The 23,139-nt window shown below is 42.6% G+C and overlaps 2 protein-coding genes across 2 annotated transcripts in view; both read left to right on the forward strand.

Annotated features, from left to right (window-relative positions):
• Nucleotides 1-4,032, forward strand: part of LOC129854870 (protogenin B-like) — a 40,461-nt gene extending 36,429 nt beyond the window's left edge. The window contains 5 exon segments of the mRNA XM_055921996.1: nt 489-725; nt 727-756; nt 758-829; nt 832-896; nt 898-4,032. Of these exon segments, the coding sequence (XP_055777971.1) occupies nt 489-725; nt 727-756; nt 758-829; nt 832-896; nt 898-1,033 (540 nt within the window). The 3' untranslated portion in view covers nt 1,034-4,032.
• A 2,778-nt stretch (nt 4,033-6,810) lies between these two features.
• LOC129854871 (cAMP-regulated phosphoprotein 19-like) lies at nt 6,811-17,622 on the forward strand. The gene is made up of 3 exons (XM_055921998.1): nt 6,811-7,091; nt 7,693-7,815; nt 14,164-17,622. The coding sequence occupies exons 1-3, from the start codon at nt 7,029-7,031 to the stop codon at nt 14,338-14,340; spliced, it is 363 nt and encodes a 120-aa protein (XP_055777973.1). The 5' UTR covers nt 6,811-7,028; the 3' UTR covers nt 14,341-17,622.
• The last annotated feature ends 5,517 nt before the right edge of the window (nt 17,623-23,139 follow it).

Below are 23,139 nucleotides of genomic sequence, written 5' to 3' on the forward strand. Positions count from 1 at the left end.
TTATGGTAGAGAAATTAACATTAAATGATCTGGCAGCAGCTCTGGTGGACATTCCTGCAGTCAGCATGCCAATTGCACGCTCCCTCAAAACTTGAGACATCTGTGGCATTGTGTTATGTGACAAAACTGAACATGTTAAGAGTGGCCTTTTATTGTCCCCAGCACAAGGTGCACCTGTGTAACGATCATGCTGTTTATTCAGCTTCTTGATATGCCACATCTGTCTGGTGGATGGATTATCTTGACAAAGGAGAAATGCTCAGTAACAGGGATGTAAACAAATTTGTGCACAACATTTTATAGAAATAAGCTGTTTTGTGCGTATGGAACATTTCTGGGATCTTTTATTTCAGCTCATGAAACATAGAACCAACACTTTACATGTTGCGTTTATATTTTGGTTCAGTATAGTTTTACAGAGTGGAGTATTGTTATACAATGACAAACAAACAAATATTAAAAAATCTCCTCCTTTCCTCTATCTCTAGGTTGAGAACAGAGTGTGTCTGTACGAGGCAGGGAAGACCATGCTGTGTTACGAGGATAAGGTAGACGCTCCGCCCCTCCAGCCTTCCAGGCTGCAGATCCTGTTCGGGCCACTAGGGGGCTTACAGAGCTCCGTGGGTAGCAGTCAGGGAAGCAGCTCTGGGACCACTGAGACCAGCGAAGGAAGCCACGAGACAGGAGACTCCGGTCACTACTCCAACGAAGAGATGAGCAACGAGAGTGAGATTGAGTAACCCGTCCACAGCTACGTTCGGGCCGTAATTCCAGGCATCCGTCCTTCGGGTCGGAGTTGGATGACAGCTCAACTCCAGAGGATGAAGAGTGTTTAGAAGTGGAGGAAGAAGGAAGCTTGGTTTTAAAGTGGAATCTGAGGTGACGACACCAAGCCAATCCTTACCATCATCACCATCACCTCCACCGGCCTGGTCATGACACTGTCCAGCTGCCCTCACATCCCTGTTCCCTCTCGGCTGAGGAAGCTGCTTATCCTGCCCAGGGCACGGTTCAGTCAGCAGGCTCCTCCTGACGATAAGCTACCCAGCCTGAATGTGACTCATCTACAGCTGAAGTTGCCCACTTCTCTCCCGTCTTGGCCTCCTGAAAACAGGCCCTTCAGCATGGAGCATACAAGGAGTTATGAAGAGGGATCAGGAAGTTGAAGATTGAGGAGGAAACAGGTGTTTTCTTCAGGTCTACCTCAGGATATTTGTAAATTAATGTTGTTGTTTTCCTGTTTCATTTTGATCTCATTTTCAGTCTGTCTGATTTTCGTCTGTGTGTCTGTTCGGTCTTTAGGGCTGGTTTATGAACACAGATCAAGCCTTGTCCTGGATTGGTGACAGGTATGTTATGGGATCCTGAAAAGCATGTTTAGTGATATTCTCCATTCAAAGTGGCTTCTGTACAAACAGGACCAGGCTTAATCTGTGTCCGGAGAAACGAGTCCTTAATGTCTGTTCTAAACCAAAGCTCACGCCAAAAATGAATGTTCAAAAAAATGTCCAAAAATGTATTGCTTTTGTGATCCATTTTTTTCTATGTGAAAGTAGATTTATTTCTTCCACTAAAGTAGAGGGTGTAGTTGGTGACCCCTCATTGCTGATTGTCTACCTCAGTGACTCTGATTGTATATAGTGCTACTTCATCTTAACAGTATATTGTGCAGTACTGTATATAGTACTACCTCATCTTAACAGTATATTGTGCAGTATTTCCCATAACTCAGGGAATGAAGTTGAAAACATTTAAAAGCCATGTCTTCTTACCTGCATTAATATCCTGCAGGGATTATTTAGGCTTAATTTGTTTTGAAGATTTGTGAAAATTCCTTTTTAATTATTAGTTGTTTTTTTATAAGGTTGGAAAAGCTTTTAAGTTTTGAATGATGAGTCTCTTCGGTAAAGTTCTACTATTTAAGTGCATTCGATATCATCAGTCTCTATTTGAGTAAGATCAAGTAACCGAAAATAAACATTTAACTGGCATTTCCAGTGCAAAGCTTTAAAATGTCCGTATAACGTGGAAAAGGGCTTTGCAGATGATCGTAGATATAGAGATCCAAAGAAAGAGTTGTTCGCCTATAAGTAAACAAAACCTCAAAAGCAACAACAACAACAACAAAAAATGATACATGCAATAGACATACAGACTATGCCAAAATCATGGGTTCCATGTACAACCGTTTCCACAGAGTTCTACACGGAACTCAAAAGGGTTCTACCTGGAACCCAAAAGGGTTAACCTATGAGGACAGCCAAAGAACCCTTTTGGAACCCTTTTGTCTAAGAGTGTATGTCTATTCCTCTTTGAGTTGAATGCATTTCTTATTGTAAATTTCAAGACAAGTTTTATACCTGGTTGAAAGCTTTAACTCTTTGTCTGTCTTTCAGACGATTGTTCTCCGTTTGCGTTCTATCTTAAATCACTGATACCAAACGCAGCAGTGACACAGATGTCCCACGGAGCAAAAACTGGTTCAATCAATGTTGTTTCCACGTCATTTCAACAACAAAAAATGCAATGTGATAACATTGAATCAATGTGAAAAACTGATTGGATTTGAAAAAAAGTCATCACTGTAAGAGAATTTAATATTTTTTCAGCTTTTAACCAAAGTCCAATGACATGGCAGCATTTTTTTGTTGATTTCATGTTGAATTCATGTTAGTTGACAACTCAACCAGATATAATTCAAAACTAGACGTTGAACTGACGTCTGTGCCCAGTGGGGTGCTATCAGATGCCTTCTATCTAGCTCATTGATGCTAAAAGCAGCGGTGACACAGATGTGCTATTAGATGCCAAAGAGTTGTCTACTTCCTCAAATGGGGAGGACTGATGGGTCCTTCAGATAGATCAGATGGGAGGACTGATGGGTCCTTCAGATAGATCAGATGGGAGGACTGATGGGTCCTTCAGATTGATCCTTGGAATGATGTAATTTGAAGCCAGGGTTGGGATCTGTTTCATTTCAAATGTCAATTATGGGAGTAAACTGACATTCCAATTCCAATGCTTTTCAATGAGCAAAGTTGGCATTTTGAATTTTTGTTAACTTCTAGAATTGACTGAATTGGAATGGAATTGAGTCCAACCCTGACAGTATTTGCTACTCACACAGGACCAAAGAATCCAGTCAGTGTATTGACAGTGATAGTAGGTGGAAGATGTTTTTTTATTTTAGGTGGATTTTTCATCCATCAACAAGATTCTAACCTGGCTACTACGATATTCTGTATTCTAACCTGGCTAATACTATATTTCAGTGTGACAATACGACAAGGATTCTGACTATCAAATCGATAACCACTATGTGTGAAGAGCAACATAATCAAGTTTTATATCTTTGAAAAACAAATAATCTTAACCAAAGAATAATTTAAAGTCACCGTTGTTTAGTCATTAGTTCTTTGGTTTATTTTTTTTTTGCATAACAGTTTTTGCATATTGTGATATGTTTCTAGGATTTTGATTCATTGGAAAGGGCATTTTACAGTCGATTCGTTGTGATGCCAAGTTCCATTTTGTTTAGAGCGGCTTGAGAGGTCAAAAAGTGTTCCGTTTAGTTGTCGATGTGATTGTTGTTCAAGAGATTTCACCTTAAATATCTTAAGTTAACTTTGGGGCTTTTAAAACATTTATTATTGTTGTTTTCTTTTAGGATAATTTTATTGAGTATTAACGCATATTTTTCATAGATGGATATAAGAAAAGATTGGGCTATTTTCCCTCTGTCTGTGTTCTCAGAGCCTGTGCCAGTAGCAGGTTAGTCAGTGAGCCTGTTGCCTGTTGCCTGTTGCCATCAATTGAACATTATGAATGTGTTACTTATTTTTATTATTTGACTTATTTTTTGTTCTAATTTCCTGCTTTTGTAATGCATATTTACCCTACCATATCATTTAGATTTTCCCCCCTCAATTGTTAAAACAACGGTGTTTCTGTGTTACAATGCACAAGCCAAACTGTTTGGTCCTCTCAAGATTGTCTCATCATTTGAATAAAACTGTTCCTGAAAAACTATTCCTGTCTGGTGCAGCGGTGCTGTTGTGTTGTGTGGTAGTGTTTTTTGTCATTCTCAGTTGATGTGGATGAGATACAATGAGGACATTGTTTCACCTCAATGTTAAAAACAATATTTAAAAAACACAGTATACAGCATTGATTGGTACGTGGATGTAAGGATCCATCCCAAATAGCACCCTATTCCAGATGTAGTGCACTACTTTTGACCAGGACCAATGGGAATAGGGTGCACTACTTTTGACCAGGGCCAATGGGGAATAGGGTGCACTACTTCTGAACAGGGCCAATGGTGTATAGGGTGCACTACTTTTGACCAGGGCCAATCGGGAATAGGGTGCACTACTTTTGACCAGAACCCATAGTTTTTTTGTGGAAGAATTATTTGCAGTGTAAACAAATTTGCAATTTCAATTTCAGCAGATATAAATAGCTAATTGGTGAATAGTTAACTTCTTCGTGTCCCGTTCACGGGATGGTTGAGCTAACGTAGGCTAATGCGATTCGCATTAGGTTGTAAGTAACAAGAACATTTCCTGGGACATAGATATATCTGATATTGGCAGAAAGCTTAAATTCTTGTTAATCTAACTGCACTGTCCAATTTACAGTAGCTATTACAGTGAAATAATACAATGCTATTGTTTGAGGAGAGTGCACAATTTTGAACATGAAAAGTTATTAATAAACAAATTAGGCACATTTGGGCAGTCTTGATACAACATTTTGAACAGAAATACAATGGTTCATTGGATCAGTCTACAACTTTGCACATACACTGCTCCCATCTAGTGGCCATCTTGCATTTCAAACATGATGGTGCAAAAAAAATGTTTTTTCTTTGTATTATCTTTTACCAGATTTATTGTGTTATATTCTCTCACATTCCTTTCACGTTTCCACAAACTTCAAAGTGTTTCCTTTCAAATGGTATTAAGAATATGCATGTCCTTGCTTCAGGGCCTCAGCTACAGGAAGTTAGATTTGGGTATGTCATTTTAAGTGAAAATATAAAAAAGGGGCAGATCCGTTAAAGCCAGAATCCTTAGTTGCTCCATCCATTTTTGGACTTGTAAATTAATAATATATGCCCATTGATTATTGAAGAATATAACTTATAAACTACTTATGGCCTTAGTCAAAGCGGAATTATGTTAAAAATATATATACAGTACCAGTCAATAGTTTGGACACACCTACTCATTCAAGGGTTTTTCTTTATTTTTACTATTTTCAAAAATGTTTGAATAATAGTGAAGACATCAAAACTATGAAATAACACATATTGAATCATGTAGTAACCAAAAAAGTGTTAAACAAATCAAAATATATTTTACATTTTTCATAGTATCCACCCTTTGCCTTGATTACAGCTTTGCACACTCTTGGCATTCTCTCAACCAGCTTCATGAGACATGCTTTTCCAACAGTCTTGAAGGAGTTCGCACATATGCTGAGCACTTTTTGGCTGTTTTTCGAATAGCTCTTACACAGCCTGAAGGTGTGTTTTTGGTCCTGTTGATAAACAAATGATAGGCCCACTAAGCGCAAACCAGATGGGATGGTGTTTTGCTGCAGAATGCTGTGGTAGCTATGCTGGTTGAGTGTGCCTTGAATTCAAAATAAATCACTGACAGTGTCACTAGCAAAGCACCCCCACACCATAACACCACCTCCTCCATGCGTCACCGTGTAAAACACATTCCGAGATCATTCATTCGATCTACTCAGCGTCTCACAAAGACACGGCAGTTAGAACCAAAAATCTCCAATTTGTACTCATTAGACCAAAGGACAGATTTCCACCAGTCTAATGTCCATTGCTCGTGTTTCTTGGCCCAAGCAAGTATCTTCTTCTTATTGGTGTCCTTTAGTAGTGGTTTCTTTGCAGCAATTCAACCATGAAGGCCTGATTCACGCAGTCTCCTCTGAACAGCTGATGTTGAGATGTGTCTGTTACTAGAACTCTGTGAAGCATTTATTTGAGGTGCAGTTAACTCTAATGAACTTATTCTCTGCAGCAGAGGTAACTCTGGGTCTTCCTTTCCTTTGGCGGTCCTCATGAAAGCCAGTTTCATCAAAGCGTTTGATGCTTTTTGCGACTGCACTTGAAGACACTTTCAAAGTTCTTAAAATGTTCCGCATTGACTGACCTTCATGTCTTAAAGTAATGATGGACTGTCGTTTCTCTTTGCTTATTTAAGCTGTTCTTGCCATAATATGGACTTGGTATTTTAACAAATAGGGCTATCTTCTTTATACCACTCCTACCTTGTCACAACACAACTGAATGGCCCAAATGCATTAAGAAAAAAGTAAATTCCACAAATGAACTTTTAACAAGGCACACCTGTTAATTGAAATGCATGGCAGGTGACTACCTCATGAAGCTGGTTGAGAGAATGCTAAGAGTGTGCAAAGCTGTCATCAAGGCAAAGGGTGGCTACTTTGAAGAATCTCAAATCTAAAATATATTTTTATTTGTTTAACACTTTTTTGGTTACTACATGATTCCGCATGTGTTATTTCATAGTTTTGACATCTTCACTATTATTCTAAAATGTAGAAAACAGTGAAAATAAAGAAAACCCCTTGAATGAGTAGGTGTGTCCAAACTTTTGACTGGAACTGTATATATATATATATTTCAAATACATGTAACATAAATACTGCCCATCTAATTATGTGTTGCTCACTATAAAAATACGTTTTAGAGATTACTTTGAAGAAGAAAGGGTCCAATGGTTCTATATTCCAACGGGCCCCGGAGCTCCCCACCGTCTCGTGTTTTACGACGTTCTACAATCTGCTGCAACACAGGAAAAAAAAAGTGAGGGAGCGACTTTAGAGAGTGGTGCGAACCAGTTCAAACATACGGCCATTGTTGTATGGGCTAGCCATATATATGTGCTGTGTCTGCACTGCAGTTTTGTTGGTGTGAAAGTTTAACCTCGCGTCATTTTTGTAGAAAACCTGATATTTACATACTTTTTTTTGCCATGTCCGAGGAAATTGAAGGAACAAGGCCCGCCACCGATGAGGCAACCCACAAGGAACAGCAGGTCAGATTTTAATTATTTTGATGCTAGCAAGCTAGGGTAATGCTAATGCTACATTGGGCCATGATAATTGTCAAATATGGATGTCTAAGCAGTATTTTAATTAGCTAGCAACTTGGTTAGTGTATTTCAAATGTATCATCACCGTGCATAATCATTATTTTAGTTATAAAGAGGAGTTAGCGCGTTAAAGTTAACTACCAACACAAGTCTTTCTCAATTACCGCTAATTAGCTCTGTATGTTAGCTAACCAGCCAGCTAACTATATGTTGTCCATATTGTTTTGTCTACGTGCGTTCATGCTTGCCGCTAAGCTACTTTTTTTTTGCCACACTGCTGCTACGCAGAAGGCTAACGTTGTGTGCTGCTAGCTAGTAAACTAACCCCAACCATTAGATAATTAAACCGAAGGACATCCTTATCTCGGGAATCATAGCTAGTAGTTAAACTAACCATGACTTGTCAACCACGAGATTAATAAAACTATTTTACTGCCTGAACTATGATGGTACTAACGTTATTACATTAACGTTAAATCATAACGTGACATGTCACCCCATCTCTCCATGCGTGTTTATACTGTGTATTCTTCTGCCAACACAGGAGATTGATGATAACGTCATCAGTCCAGAGAAGGCAGAGGAGGTGAAACTGAAGGCCAGGTACCCTCATCTTGGAGCCAAGCCTGGAGGCTCTGACCTGCTCCGGAAACGCCTTCAGAAAGGGGTATGTGTTTTTTTTTATCTTCAGGGCGATTCATTGTTTAATAGTCACATGTACAGGGTTGCACGTGTGATTGCAGGGTACATTGGGCTCCCGAGTGGCGCAGTGGTCTAAGGATTTTATCTCAGCGCTAGAGGCGTCACTACATGCACCCTGGTTCGAATCCAGGCTGTCTCACAACCAACCGTGATTGGGAGTCCCATACGGCGGCGCACAATTGGCCCATCGTTGTCCGGGTTTGGCCAGGGTTGGCCGTAATTGTAAATAACAATTTGTTCTTAACTGACTTGCGTAGTTAAAAGGTTAAGTAAAAATACTCATAGGCTCTGAGCTCCAACATGCAGCACTAAGTGATTTTAAAATAATTAAAATTGTCATTTAAAAAATAAAAATAAACAATAGCGCTGTATGCATCATAACAACTGTAGCGGTGGTGAATACATGTTCATTTGGGGTTGAGGCAGATTAAAGACGGGTGGGGGGGGGGGGGGGTGACCATAGGGGGAACAGCATGATCATTGAGGGGTTGTGGGGACCAAGTTTAATAAATACAATAAAAATGTCTAAGAAAGCAATTATATGTAATGTGTGTTTATAGCGTTGGGGTGGGGGCAGAGTAAAAGTCAGTTGTGGGGAAGTGTCCATAGGGGGAGCAGCATGTGACTTGACTGGGTGTGGGGGGGGGGAATTCCTAAGCTATCCCTCATACCATCACCTAATCATCCCCAGCTTACAATTGGCTCATTCATCCCCCCCCTCCTCTCCCCTGTAACTATTCCCCAGGTCGTTGCTATAAATGAGAATGTGTTCTCAGTCAACTTACCTGGTAAAATAATTTTTACAAATTAAAAAATCCATAGGAGGCGGAAGCAGATGGCTGACTAGTGGTGGCTATTCAGCAGTCTGAGGGTAGAAACTATTGGCCAGTCTTCCAGTTTTTGCCATGATGCTCTTGTACTGCCTGCTTCTGAGTGATTGGAGCGGGGAGAACAGGGCGTGGTTGGTGTCCCTGATGATCTTCTTGGCATTCCTGCGACACCTGGTGATGTAGGTGTCCTGTAGGGCAGGCAGTGTGCACCCAATGGTGCGTTCGGCTGCACGTATCACCCTCTGAAGCGCCTTTCGGTCCGCGGCGGAGGAGTTGCTGTACCGGGCTGTGATGTAGCCCGACAGTATGCTCTCGGTGGTGCTCCTGTAGAACACCGAGGGCCCTCGGGGACAGGCCCGAATATCTTCATCATCCTGAGGTTGAAGAGTCGCTTTTGTGCCATCTGCACCACGGTGTCCGTGTATTTAGACTAGGTGACACATCTGTCTGTGCCCTTGAGCAAGGCACTTAATCCTAATTGCTCATGTCCATAATTTGGTTTGCTAATGTTGAGGGAGAAGTTATTTACCTGGCACCACACAGTCAGAGTGCCTACCTCCTCCCTGTAGGCTGTCTCGTCGTTGTCGGTAATCAGGCCTACTTCTGTCGTGTCATCAGCGAACCTGATGATGGAGTTGGAACTGTGGGAGGCCACGCAGTTGTGAGTAGCACAGGAGGGGACTAAGGACGCACCCTTGTGGGGCCCCCGTGTTGAAATTCAGTGTTGAGGAGATAATGTTGCCTACCTTCACTGCCTGGGATGGCCCGGCCTGTCAGGAAGTCCAGGACCCAGTTGCATAGGGAGGAGTTTAGACCATGGGCCATGAGCTTTGAGGGCACTATGGTATTGAAGGCTGAGCTGTAGTCAATGAACAGCATCCTCAGACATGCATTCCTTTTGTCCAGGTGGGTGACGGCAGTGCAATTGCGTTGTCCGTGAATCTGTCAGGGCGGTAGGCAAATTGGAGAGGGTCGAGTGTGTCATGGAGCGAGGAGGTGATATGGTCTTTGAGTAGTCTCTTGAAGCACTTCATGGTGACTGGAGTGAGTGCTACTGGTCAGTAGTCGTTCAGTTTACTTTCTTGGGCACAGGGACGATAGTGGACATCTTGAAGCAGGTGGGTATAGAGGCCTGGGCTAGGGAGAGATGTCTGACAACAGCCAGCTAGTCTGCTCATGCTCTGAGGGCACGGCTAGGGATGCCGTCTGTGCCAGCAGCCTCGCAAGGGTTAACACGTTTGAGTGACTTACACGTTTGAGTGACTTATATATATCTCAGTGGAGACCGTGAGTGTGTTACCCATGTTGTCATCGGGTGCTCTCCTCTGCAGCTCAGGGTCATTGTGCTCGAATCATGAGAAAAAGGTTTTAAGTTTCTCTGGTAGGGTGGCGTTGGTGACCGCGATGTGGCTGGCTTTCTTAAGAGCCCCTGCCACATAATGCCTTGTGTTCGACCCACTGAATTGCTCCTCCACTTTGTCCCTATACTTGTGTTTCGCCATATTGATCGATCTGCGTAGGTCATATTTGTACTGTTTAACCAAACAATTGTCCCCGGTGACCTTGCCCTGGTTATAAGCAGCATCTGTTGCTTTCAGTTCTCCTACAAGGCTGCTATCGATCCACATTTGTTGATTCCTGAACGTTTTGAAGACGCTATCGGTATCACGTCATTTATGCTTTAATTTTTATTTATTTATTATTAATCCGGTTACAGTCTGCGTATTCATGTTATCTCCAGAGGTGACCCCGAACATATTCCAGTCCATGTGATCAAAGCAGTCTTGGAGTGTGAATTCTGATTGGTCAGACCAACGCTGTACAGACCTGACCACCGGAACTTCCCCTCTTTGAGTTTTTGTTTGTAGGTGACGAGAATCAAGATAGTCATGGTCAGATTTGACAAAAGGAGGACGGGAGAGAGCCTTTTACCTGTGTCAAAAAGGTGTGTAGCAGTGGTCAAGAGTAGAATTTCCGCAAGTTAGACAGTTTTTATATGTTGGTAATAATTTGGGAGCACGGTTCTCAAATTTACTTTTGTTAAAGTCCCCCGGCAACAGTAGACGCTGCCTCCGGGAATGCAGTCTCCAGTTAGTTCAGAGTCCAATGAAAGTCTTTGAGAGCCTTTTTTGGTGTCTGCTTGAGGCAATAATCCCTGAGAACTCTTGGAAAGTAAAAAGGGTGACATTTTGATGACCAAGTATTCCAAGTCAGGTGGAGGAGATGCTCGCAAGTTCCTGTACGTTTCTTACGTCACACCGTGTGGTGTTGGTCATAAAGCAGAGCTCACCACCTTTTGCGCTTGCCTGGAAAAACCCCTACGGCTTGTATATAATCTGTTTGGATGTAGGAGGAAAGCCAAAAAACGTGAGTATGTTGCAGGATCTGAAGACCCTCTGGAAGGAGATCCTCGCTCTGAGTTTGTCAAGTTTGTTCATTAATGATTGAACATTGGCGAGTAGTATGCTCGGTAATGAAGGATGGGTCGCCTGGCGTCTTATTCTCACTTAAGACCCCGCCAAGTCTGCCTCTAGGTCGGCGTCATCGCTTTCTTGCCAAAGAAGCTATTCCATTGTTTCGCTGTCTCAGGGAATTCGGGGTGGATGGTGAATACACATAGATATGTATTCTAGTACTTCTACCCTGGTGTGTGTGGTAATGCACGAGACAAACTGATTTAAGATCATTAGAGAAAAACACTAGAAAACACACCATTTTAAGTAGAAACTTGCAATGTTTTATCGGAGCTTGAGGCGATGCGCCCCCTCTGTCGGCTCCATCGTAACCATCTATTATGCCCCAATGGTTGTGCCCTACGAACACAACACTTTGGTAGCTGTAGATGCGCTGAACATGTAAACTAGATTATTTTCATTTTATTTTCACCTACTTGTGCAGCAATGCATTTTGTTATGGAGTCATTCTCGTGCTTTTATAGGCATCCATTTTTCTTTCTTGGGAAAGGAAGTCAAACAGACTTCTCGGGAACCAAAACAACACCTTTTTAAAGGTTGTACTATGAATGCGCTAAATTACCTTTAATTTTTTTTTATCACAATTCAGAGATGGCCTTTTGTATAGTCACTAGGTGGCAACGCAGTTCAATCTACTGTAGTCATGGCTACCAGACTGCGCTCACCTTACAGCTTCCCCCCCCCCACCCCCACCCCACCCACTCGGCAACGATGGTAGATTTTATGACGTTTTTAGTTTCTCTGATGTGTGCCTCTCCTCCATGTTGTTGGTATGTACTTCATGTCCCACTTCTCATCAATATGATGGATCGTTGCAGTGATGTAAGACAGTGTGTTCATAGACGTCCACCAATCTCTTGTTAATGCCACGTATTGTGTGAGAGCTCGCGCTTGGTCCACGGGCCTTGGCGTTTTTAAGACATGGCATCTTGTAGTCGTTCTAGATACAGTGTATTCAGAAAGTATTAAGGCCCTCTAAACCTTTACCACATTTTGTTACGTTACAGCCTTATTCTAAAATGTATGAGAATTGTATTTATTTAATACATCTATACACTACCCCATAATGACAAAGCAAAAACAGTTTTTTTAAAAATACATTTTTGCAAATGTATATAAAAAATAAACTGATACCTTATTTACAGAAGTATTCAGACCCTTTTCTATGAGACTCAAAATTGAACTCGGGTGGATCCTGTTTCCATTGATCATCAGTCAGATGTTTCTACAACTTTATTGGAGTCCACCTGTGGTATTTTCAATTGATTGGACATGATTTGGAAAGGCACCCACCTGTCTAAATAAGGTCCCACAGTTGACGGTGCATGACAAAGCAAAAATCAAGACATGAGGTCAAAGGAATTAGCCGTAGAGCTCCGATACAGGATTGTGTCGAGGCACAGATCTAGGGAAGGGTACCAAAATATTTCTGTAGCACTGAAGGTGTCCAAGAGCACAGTGGCCTCCATTATTCTTAAATGGAAGAAGTTTGGAACCACCAAGACTCTTCCTAGAGCTGACCACCCGGCAAAACTGAGCAATCGGGGAGAAGAGCCTTGGTCAGGGAGGTGACCAAGAACCCAATGGTCACTCTGACAGAGCGCCAGAGTTCCTCTGTGGAGATGGGAGAACCTTCCAGAAGGACAACCATCTTTGCAGCACTCCACCAATCATGCCTGTATGGTAGTGGCCAGGCGGAAGCCACTGCTCAGTGAAAGGCACATGAAAGCCTGCTTGGAGTTTGCCAAAAGGCACCTAAAGGACTCGTACCATGATAAACAAGATTATCTGGTCTGATGAAACCAAGATTGAACTCTTTGGCCTGAATGCCAAGTGTCACATCTGGAGGAAACCTGGCACCTTCCCTACGGTGAAGCGTGGTGGTGGCAGCATCATGCTGAGGGGATGTTTTTCAGCGGTATGGACTGGGAGACTAGTCAGGATCGAGGGAAAGATGACTTGAACAAGTCAGGAGAGACCTGAAAATAGCTGTGCAGCGACGCTTCCCATCCAACCTGACAGAGCTTGAGAGGATCTGAAGAGAAGAATGGGAGAAACTCCCCCAAAATACCCAAGGAGACCTGAGGCTGTAATCGCTGCCAAAGGGTGCTTCAACAAAGTACTGAGCAAAGCGTCTGAATGCTTATGTAAAATGTGATATTTCATTTATTCTTATTTTTTTAACATTTGTAAGCATTTCTAAAAACCTGTTTTTGCTTTGTCATTTTGGGGTGTTGTGTGTGTGTGTATATTGATTGGGGGGGGGGGGGGGGACAATTTAATCCATTTTAGAATAAGGCTGTAACGTAACAAAATGTGGAATAATTCAGGGGGTTTGATTTACATTCCGAAGGCACTGTATGCCATTAGGGCATTGCAGCCCACATCCTCAACCATATCATATTGCATATCGCCTGCAATCATTTCTGTAGTCAGCGCTGTGATTTTTCTCACTGTCCTTTTATCGCACTGCTGCCAGCAACGGGTTGGGTCAAACGGTGACTCCCTTTTCAGCATGGCACCTGTACTGCCACTGTAGCCCAATTCCAACTCTCAAGGGTTTTCATTTCACCACCACCTCATTTAATTTTTTCAAATTATTTTCAAGGTACTGCCAGAAGGGGACTTTACAGCTGTTGCTTCCCTGTCTCACTCAGCCCCCCCTCCAACTGTTAACGACGATGACGTGCAGAGCGCTTTATATCTGTGAAATCATTTCTAAATATGCATATCTTCTACTAATGTTACAGCATTGTGTATTATGTATTTAATTTAAATGTTTCCCTTTATGATGATCTGGACCTGTTAGTGGTAGTTTTGTAATAACAGCACTGTGAATTTAATTTGGTTTAAAAAAAAAATAAAAAAATGTTGGTTAGTGAATTTTTCTAAATGTTAACAATCCAAATTTTTCTTTTTAAAGGTTCACATCCTTACCATAGCTTATCTGTGTTTTTGTTTTGTGTGTCTACCATAGCTTATCTGTGATTTTGTTTTGTGTCTCTACAGCAAAAGTTCTTTGACTCTGGGGACTACAACATGGCCAAGGCTAAGGTGAAGAACAAGCAGCAGCTCCCTGCAGTGACGCCGGCTGAGAAGGCAGAGATAACCGGGGACCACATCCCCACACCCCAGGACATCCCCCAGAGGAAGCCCTCTATCGTGGCTAGCAAACTGGCTGGCTGAGTGGGTTGATGGAACTAGGAACTTTGGAACTGTTTTGTTCTGTTACCATTCCATCGCTCGCTCTTGTTCTCTCTCCGAGCCGGTCTCAATTAGTTCCCTATGTCTACCGCTTGGCACTAACCCTTCAATGCATGCATATTTTGCTGGCCCTTCCACCATATTCCTCACATTTGTTCAAACATTGAAGAGGTAGGGGGGTCCAAGGGGAATGTAGGGGGGTCCAAGGGGAATGTAGGGGGGCCTTTGGGAAGGGTTAGGGAGCCACGGAGTTGGGAGCCGTGGGAGAGGGAGCCAAGCATAGGGGTGTGGCCAAGGGGAAGGGGTAGGGAGCCAATTACCTCTACTAGGACACTGTCTTCTGCCCCATTTTCTTTCATTCTTGCACCTTCTACATAAAGTGCATTCAGGAAGTATTCAGACCACTTCCCCCTTTTCCACATTTTGTTACATTACAGCCTTATTCTAAAATGGATACAATAAAACAAAATGTCCTCATCAATCTACACACAATACCCATAATGAAATCACAATACCCCATAATGACATCACAATACCCCATAATGACAGAGGGGAAACAGGTTTATAGAACTTTTTGCAAATGTATAAAAATAAATTCCTTATTTACATAAGTAATGAGACTCAACTAAGCTCAGGTGCATCCTGTTTCCATATTTCCATTGATCATCCTTGAGATGTTTCTACAACTTGATTGGATTCCACCTGTGGTAAATTCAATTGATTGGACATGATTTGGAAAGGCACAAACCTGTCTATATAAGGTCCCACAGTTGACAGTGCATATCAGAGCAAAAACCATGCCATGAGGTTGAAATAATTTTCTAGAGAGCTCCGAGACAGGATTGTGTCAAGGCATAGATCTGGGGAAGGGTACCAAACAATTTCTGTAGCATTGAATGTCCCCAAGAACAGAGTGGCCTCCATCATTCTTAAATTGAAGAGGTTTGGAACCCGAGTGGTGCAGCGGTCTAAGGCACTGCATCTCCATGCAAGAGGCGTCACTACAGTCCCTGGTTCGAATCCAGGCTGAATCACATCTGGCAGTGTTTGGGAGTTCCATAGGGCGGCGCACAATTGGCCCAGTGTTGGCCGTCATTGTAAATGAGAATTTGTTCTTATCTGACTTGCCTAGTTAAATAAAATTCCTAGGGCCACCTGGCCAAACTGATCAATCAGGGGAGAAGGGCCTTGGTCAGAGAGGTGACCAAGAACCCGATGGTCACTCTGACAGAGCTCCAGAGTTCCTCGGTGGAGATAGGACAACCATCTCTGCAGCACTCCACGAATCAGGCCTCTATGGTAGAGGGGCCAGACGGAAGCCACTCCTTAGTAAAAGGCACATGAAAGCCTGCTTGGAGTTTACCTAAAGACTGACAGACCATCGGAAACAAGATTCTCTGGTCTGATGAAACCAAGATTGAACTCTTTGGCCTGAATGTCATGCGTCACGTCTGGTGTGGGGATGTTTTTCAGCGGCAGGGACTGGGAGACTAGCCAGATCGAGGGAAAGATGAACGGAGCAAAGTACAGAGATCATTGATGAAAATCTGCTCCAGAGCGATCAGGACCTCAGACTGGGGCGAAGGTTCATCTTCCAACAGGACAACTACACTAAGCACACAGCCAAGACAACGCAGGAGTGGCTTCGGGACAAGTCTCTGAATGTCCTTGAGTGGCCCAGCCAAAGCCTGGACTTGAACCCGATCAAACATCTCTGGAGAGATCTGAAAATAGCTGTGCAACGACGCACCCCACCCAACCTGACAGAGCTTGAGAGGATCTGCAGAGAAGAATGGGAGAAACTCCCCAAATACACGTGTGCCAAGCTTGTAGCGTCATACCCAAGAAGACTTGTGGCTGTAGTCACTGCAAAAGGTGCTTCAACAAAGTACTGAGTAAAGGGTCTGAATACTTATATATACATTTCTAAAAAAACCTATTTTTGCTTTGTCTTTATGGGGTGTTGTGTGTAGATTGATCGGGGGGGGGGGGGACTATTGAATCTATTGTAGAATAAGGCTGTAACGTAACAAAATGCGGAAGAAGTCAAGTGGTCTGAAATACTTTCTGAATGCGCTGTACAAATTCTAAAATGAAAATCAAGCAGAAAGAATCTTGAGGAAAATTGCTGCCGGAGGATCACTGTCCTCGGATAGTGGTTTAAAATGAGAAGTTAAAATATATTTATTTTTGCAAAGTCTACTCCAAAGGGCCTATATATCTACTGTGGTGACTGATTGAAACCGTATACAGCCTATCACCATGTATCTGAGAGGACAAAGTCAATATTTTAGACATGTTTTACCTTCCTATATATTCCATTTGACATTTTCAATTATGAGGTAATAATATAGAACAATCTGATTTTATCCTTATAATTACAATTCTGATCCCACCCCTGCCTTCATAGCCTGGTCACACATCTGTTTATGCTGTCTTGCCAGCACCAAGTCTTATGGGCCAAACCAGCACAAATGGATCTGGGACCATCAGGCTATGCCCTCTTCCTCTCCAATGTCCGACGCTATGTTCTCTGTTCTGATACGTTGATTGAAAATAGCCTGTGTCACGCAGTAGCTGTTGTTAGCTAGCTAGTCATGTTCCAATTAATATTTGCAGCATTGGCTCGCCTATAGTCCTTAAAAGGCTGCTGTTGTGTATTATGAATGTATCATGTGTATATATTGGGCTCCCGAGTGGCACAGCGATCTAAGGCACTGCATTTCAGCGCTAGAGGCGTCACTGCAGACACCCTGGTTCGAATCCAGGCTGTATCACAACTGGCCGTGATTGGGAGTCCCATAGGACGGCGCACAATTGGCCCAGTGTCGTCCGGGTTCGATTTTGGCCAGGGTAGGCCGTCATTGTAAATAAGAATTTGTTCTTAACTGACTTGCCTAGTTAAATAAAAATCAATGCATCTCTTAACTGTTAGGAGCTGTAGTTTTCTCTTGGGCAATATTTGCCCATTCACTCCAGTGAGAGAATCTCTGCTTGTGTCTAAAATGGCACCCTATTCCCTATATATAGGTCCTGGTCAAAAGTAGTGCACTACATAGGGAATAAGATGCCCTTCTCAGACGACCTCTGAACCTAGCCCAGGAATGCCTGCCTGCCACTATCTGATACTCAAGTCATTTAGGTTTAATCGTCAAGCAACTCACTTAAATGAAATGTTGGTCTGAAGGGTGTGCATGTGCATTGACTGTCACGTTATGGCATTTTTTTGTTTTTGTTTTGTAAATAAAATAGTTTTGCACAATAGCTTTGTCTGGACTTTGCCTTTAAAAAATATATATATATATTCACCATTTTTTACTTATGCTTTTTGCTTTTACTGTAGCTATAATACAACTATGTCGACAAGCCTCGTTCTTTTAATATGCATGTTGATTCATCCAGTAACCCACACGGTTGGCTGTTTTTCTAAAACCGAACTGTTCAAATGTAATGGAATCTTCATAGTCCAAAAGGGTTGATTTATTTGATCTACTTGACACATTTGTACTTAGACAAATCTGGGCCATATTGTTTTGATAACATCACTACATAAATATAGTTTTCAGTGGCGACCTGTCATTCAGGGCAGAGGCGCACCTGTTTAGCATGTTATCTTGGCATTAATAAATGTCCCATCAGTTTGCGAACAATTAAAAAAAAAAATAAAAAAAATGAGTTTTTAATAAAGCCGCATACAAACATGGCATCTTTTTTTGTTTTCTTGAGTAAGGTAATGAAGCTCCAAAATGCAGGTGTTTCAGTCTAGCTCAGTGCTTTCTGTGGTGGTGGGGCAACCAGTGGAAAATACGGAGTGTAGGGGTTGGTAATGTTCTCTAGTTACGCTGTGATTTGGCTCAGTGTTCTGTCACTCATGGGGACACTTCGTCACCGCCAAATCTAAGGGTAGAGATCGAAAATTCAAGCCCCTTGGATACTGCCATAGAGTTACATTAGAAGTGCCCATCCAAGAAGGCTCAAGGTCATTGGCCACAGATAAAATGTCATCAAATGACTTTTTATCTACGCTAGCTTTGATTGGACTGATCATGTCAACATTGTACTTTTTCAAACTCTTAGCTAGCAAGTTGCTAAGTCATCATTATGGATCACGTCATCAGTGATCTTCAGGTTTTTTTGCGAGTTCCCAGTTGTTTTGAAAGCACCATAAATCCAGAGAATGACTGAGCTTGATGACAAAATTTGCCCATGAAGGACCGCCACGCCACCTTCCTGTTCAAGTGAGCACAGCACAACAAGGTGAGTCCAAAAATGTATTGTATGCTGCTGCATAAATTATGTAATATGCCAGGGAGACATGTATACTGTAGCAAAGAAAGTAATACTAAGTGTATGTTGTGTAGTAAGCTGTTTGTAGCCTATCTTATCCTCGATGGTTTTATTAATGTGCATGTATGGCTTTTAAGTATTATGTGTGTGTAACGGATGTGAAATGGCTAGCTAGTTAGCGGGTACGCGCTAGTAGCATTTCAATCAGTTACGTCACTTGCTCTGAGACTTTAAGTAGGGTTGCCCCTTGCTCGGCAAGGGCCGCGGCTTTTGTGGAGTGATGGGTAACGACGCTTCGTGGGTGTCAGTTGCTGATGTGTGCAGAAGGTCCCTGGTTCGCGCCCGGGTCGGGGCGAGGGGACGACGTAAAGTTTATACTGTTACATGTGCTTGTTGTTTTTTTTAAATGGTCGAATTAATAAACTAAAAATAAATTTAAAAAAGTGCCTCATTCTAATAATTTGGTGTATTTTCCCCTCTTAATTTGGCCTACTGTTCTGATGTGGTGGTGCACATGTATCCTATAACCAGTTTTAGAGAAATGTAATCATTGAATATTGTCAGAGCTTTCATTGTTTGCTTATATGCCCCCTTTATTTATCCTACGGTTCTGACTTGGTGTACAGGGAGAACACTGTAAGAACGGCCCATGTTCTGAATTCTGTCTGTACATTTTAAAAAGTGCTGAACAAGTAGTTATATTGACTAGTCCGTCCTAGCTCGCTCATTAATGTCTTAATCGAAATGACGGATTGCCTGTTATCTGCTTGTCGTCCCCTTATGCCATAGTTTGTACATCTCAATTGTCAGTAGTGCAATTAGTTATAGTGCAATTAATGTATTGTTTAGTGTTGTGTAGTGGCATTGCTGGCATGCATCTCCCAATTTTTTTGTGAGGTTTGCCCCACTAAGATTTACATGCTAAAATCGCCACTGGTTGTTTTTGGCTTACATATTCATTTGTAGATGGTGAACATTAGCAATACTTTTGATTGACAAGACAATCCAATAGTCTGACTCCAGCAGATACCTCCTCCGGGCACTGACGCTGCGAAGCATGCGAATGGTGTCAGACGATGCTAACAAGCTAGTAGCTACCTACCTACAGTAAATTATCAGACCGAAAACATGCAAGGAAACGTGATCAGGTGAAATTATGAAAGCGAATGGAAAGAAAAATACACCTCTCTATCCAATCAGAGCAACAGGATCAACCGTACAGCCCGCCCTTTTCTTTACAGACAGGCAAACTAGCGAGTTGAGTTATTTAGACCGCACAAACGACTGACTCAAAGACAGTACAGTATGGTTGATAAACTGTGACTGACTGACATGAGAGACGCTTGCTGGTACCCGAAAACATATTTTTTCCCCGATCACGGACAATTACAAAAAAATACTCGGATCATAATCGTATACTGAAAATTGCCCATATCCGTTAGCATATTATTTTTGTCCGACTCCTCCGCACACCTCTGCTGAATGTATCTCACCGGGGAAAGCATCCGAACGAACGAAACAGCGTCCCCCTCTGTCTCAGTATGTGTAGCCCATCTATCTGATGCTGTCTGGTCAAAAACAGTATGACACTGTTGTCGCCCATAGCATTAAATCCACGGGAAGCCAGCGAGCATTTTAGTTGTCACTGTATTAGACTAAGCATAGTTGGTTAGATTACATGTTGAAGTTGAAATGGTCCTGGAATAGTGGAGGCACCACTTTCTTTGTGACTTGCGGTAACTCCCTGTGGTTCTAAATCAATAGTTGTTTAGTAGTCCGAAAATGTCGGAAACATTAACTTTCTTGTGTAAAGGATGTTATACCGTTTGCACCACTTCCTTCGGATGTGTGCCCATTACTTGCCGTGAACTCGCGACCTCTGCCTTGCTAGCACACGTGAAGCGTCCTACCACTCGCCCCCGCATGTGCTACACTTTGACTACGCAGTGGCTCATGGAACTATTTACATTTTCTAGACTTCACTGGACAGTTTTGTGTTGATACAAAGGTGTGGTCGAATTTCTTATTTTTATTGTCTCTGCCTTTAGGCCTATATATCACGTTGTCAAGGCATATGAACTAACAGGTTCTAGAGCAAACAACGTAATTATCACAACACATAAGATTGTAATAAGCCTTCTTTTTTTGGCTTCCCCGGTGACGTGAGTGAGAGAGGAAAGCGAATGATGCGTGTATATTGTAATGAAACAGCAAGGGACTGTCGTGGATGCAAGGTTCAATCACTTCTGACACCAATGTAATGAAACAGCAGGGAGCAGGTCTCGAACCCTCGACCTTCTAGCCCGAAGTCCAGCGCGCTATCGACTGTGCCGCAAAAGCATGTTCATGCGGCAGAGTCGATATCCGCGCTTATAAACTCAGGGTCGTTACAATATCTTAAATAGCAGGTGATTTTATATTTGTAATTTTTGTATTTATTAAGGATCCCTCTTCCTGGGGTCCAGCAACATTAAGGTAATTATATACAATAACAAAAAAAGTGTGTGCCCTCAGGCCACTACTCTTCTACCAGATATTTACAATGCAAAATCCACGTGTGCGTGTGTTAGGATGAGTGTGCGTGTGTCTGTACCTGTGTGTGTGTATGTGTTTCTTCACAGTCCCCGCAGTCATTTTGTGGCCTGAGCAAGTAGCCTATAAAGGTTTTATACAGACATTAGCAAGCAAGAGTGCGAATTACATCATGATGTTCGGGTCTGTCGCGTACACTTCATTTTTTTTATGGACCTAATAATAAGACGGAATTTAAACGGTAAAAAAATAACGGTAAAAAATAATTACATTTTAATGAACACAACCAGTTATGATATTTTAATCGGATTGTCATCCAAATCACTTCATAAAAGTAGACGACTTGTGCAAGTTCGTCTACTCCAAAACAATTCCAGAATCCAAACTGCATGTGTAACAGTATAACTTTAAACCGTCCCCTCGCCCCGACCCGGGCGCGAACCAGGGACACTCTGCACACATCGACGACAGTCACCCACGAAGCAGCGTGGGTGACGCTCCACAAAAGCCACGGCTCTTGCAAAGCAAGGGGGCAACACTACTTAAGTCTCAGAGCAAGTGACGTAACTGATTGAAATGCTACTAGCGCGCACCCGCTAACTAGCTAGCCATTTCACATCCGTTACACTCACCCCCCTTTCAACCTCCTCCTTTTTCCGCAGCAACCAGTGATCCGGGTCAACAGCATCAATGTAACAGCATTTAAACCGTCCCCTCGCCCCGACACGGGCGCGAACCAGGGACCCTCTGCACACATCAACAACGGTTGCCCACGAAGCACGGTCGTTACCCATCGCTCCACAAAGGCCGAGGCTCTTGCAAAGCAAGGGGCAACACTACTTAAGTCTCAGAGCAAGTGACGTAACTGATTGAAATGCTACTAGCGCGCACCCGCTAACTAGCTAGCCATTTCACATCCGTTACACATGTATTCATGCGCCATTTGTTGAATGGAAAAAAACTTAAATAATAATGACGTTTAGCTATTGATTAGGCCTATGTAACGGATGTGAAATGGCTAGCTAGTTAGCGGGTACGCGCTAGTAGCATTTCAATCAGTTACGTCACTTGCTCTGAGACTTTAAGTAGGGTTGCCCCTTGCCGCGGCTTTTGTGGAGCGATGGGTAACGACGCTTCGTGGGTGTCAGTTGTTGATGTGTGCAGAGGGTCCCTGGTTCGCGCCCGGGTCGGGGCGAGGGGACAACGTAAAGTTATACTGTTACATTGATGCTGTTGACCCGGATCACTGGTTGCTGCGGAAAAGGAGGAGGTTGAAAGGGGGGTGAGTGTAACGGATGTGAAACGGCAAGCTAGTTAGCGGGTACGCGCTAGTAGCATTTCAATCAGTTACGTCACTTGCTCTGAGACTTTAAGTAGGGTTGCCCCTTGCTCTGCAAGGGCCGCGGCTTTTGTGGAGCGATGGGTAACGACGCTTCTTGGGCGACCGTTGTCGATGTGTGCAGAGGGTCCCTGGTTCGTGCCCGTGTCGGGGCGAGGGGACGACATAAAGTTACTACTGTTACACCTACATTAAATGATACGTATTGCTGACAAATGTAGGGTACTAGGGGGTAACTAGAACAATGTCTAATTGCTGACACAAAAAAAAGCAACATTTGGAAAACATTTAGTATTTGGCTGAAGCTCATGCTTAGACAAATAAACTATAAAGGGAAATAAATGGCTACAGGTTACACTTTTTTGACCCCCCCAAAAAAACGGGAGATGGGAGATGGGATTAAAAATGTAAAATAATATATATATAAATATTGGACAAAACACACATCACGACGAGACAAAACAACACTACATAAAGAGAGACCTAAGATGACAACATAGCAAGGCAGCAACACATGACACCACAGCATGGTACATTTACATTTACATTTACGTCATTTAGCAGACGCTCTTATCCAGAGCGACTTACAGTAGAGTGCATACATTTTTATTACATTTTACATA

Source organism: Salvelinus fontinalis, chromosome 5 (genome assembly GCF_029448725.1).
Source record: "Salvelinus fontinalis isolate EN_2023a chromosome 5, ASM2944872v1, whole genome shotgun sequence".
Taxonomy (NCBI): domain Eukaryota; kingdom Metazoa; phylum Chordata; class Actinopteri; order Salmoniformes; family Salmonidae; genus Salvelinus; species Salvelinus fontinalis.

Coding starts and splice junctions, on each gene's coding strand:
- LOC129854871 (XM_055921998.1), top strand. CDS start 7,029: ATGTCCGAGGAAATTGAAGGAACAAGGCCCGCCACCGATGAGGCAACC. Junction 7,092..7,692: donor CAACCCACAAGGAACAGCAG/GTCAGATTTTAA, acceptor CTGCCAACACAG/GAGATTGATGATAACGTCAT. Junction 7,816..14,163: donor GGAAACGCCTTCAGAAAGGG/GTATGTGTTTTT, acceptor GTGTCTCTACAG/CAAAAGTTCTTTGACTCTGG.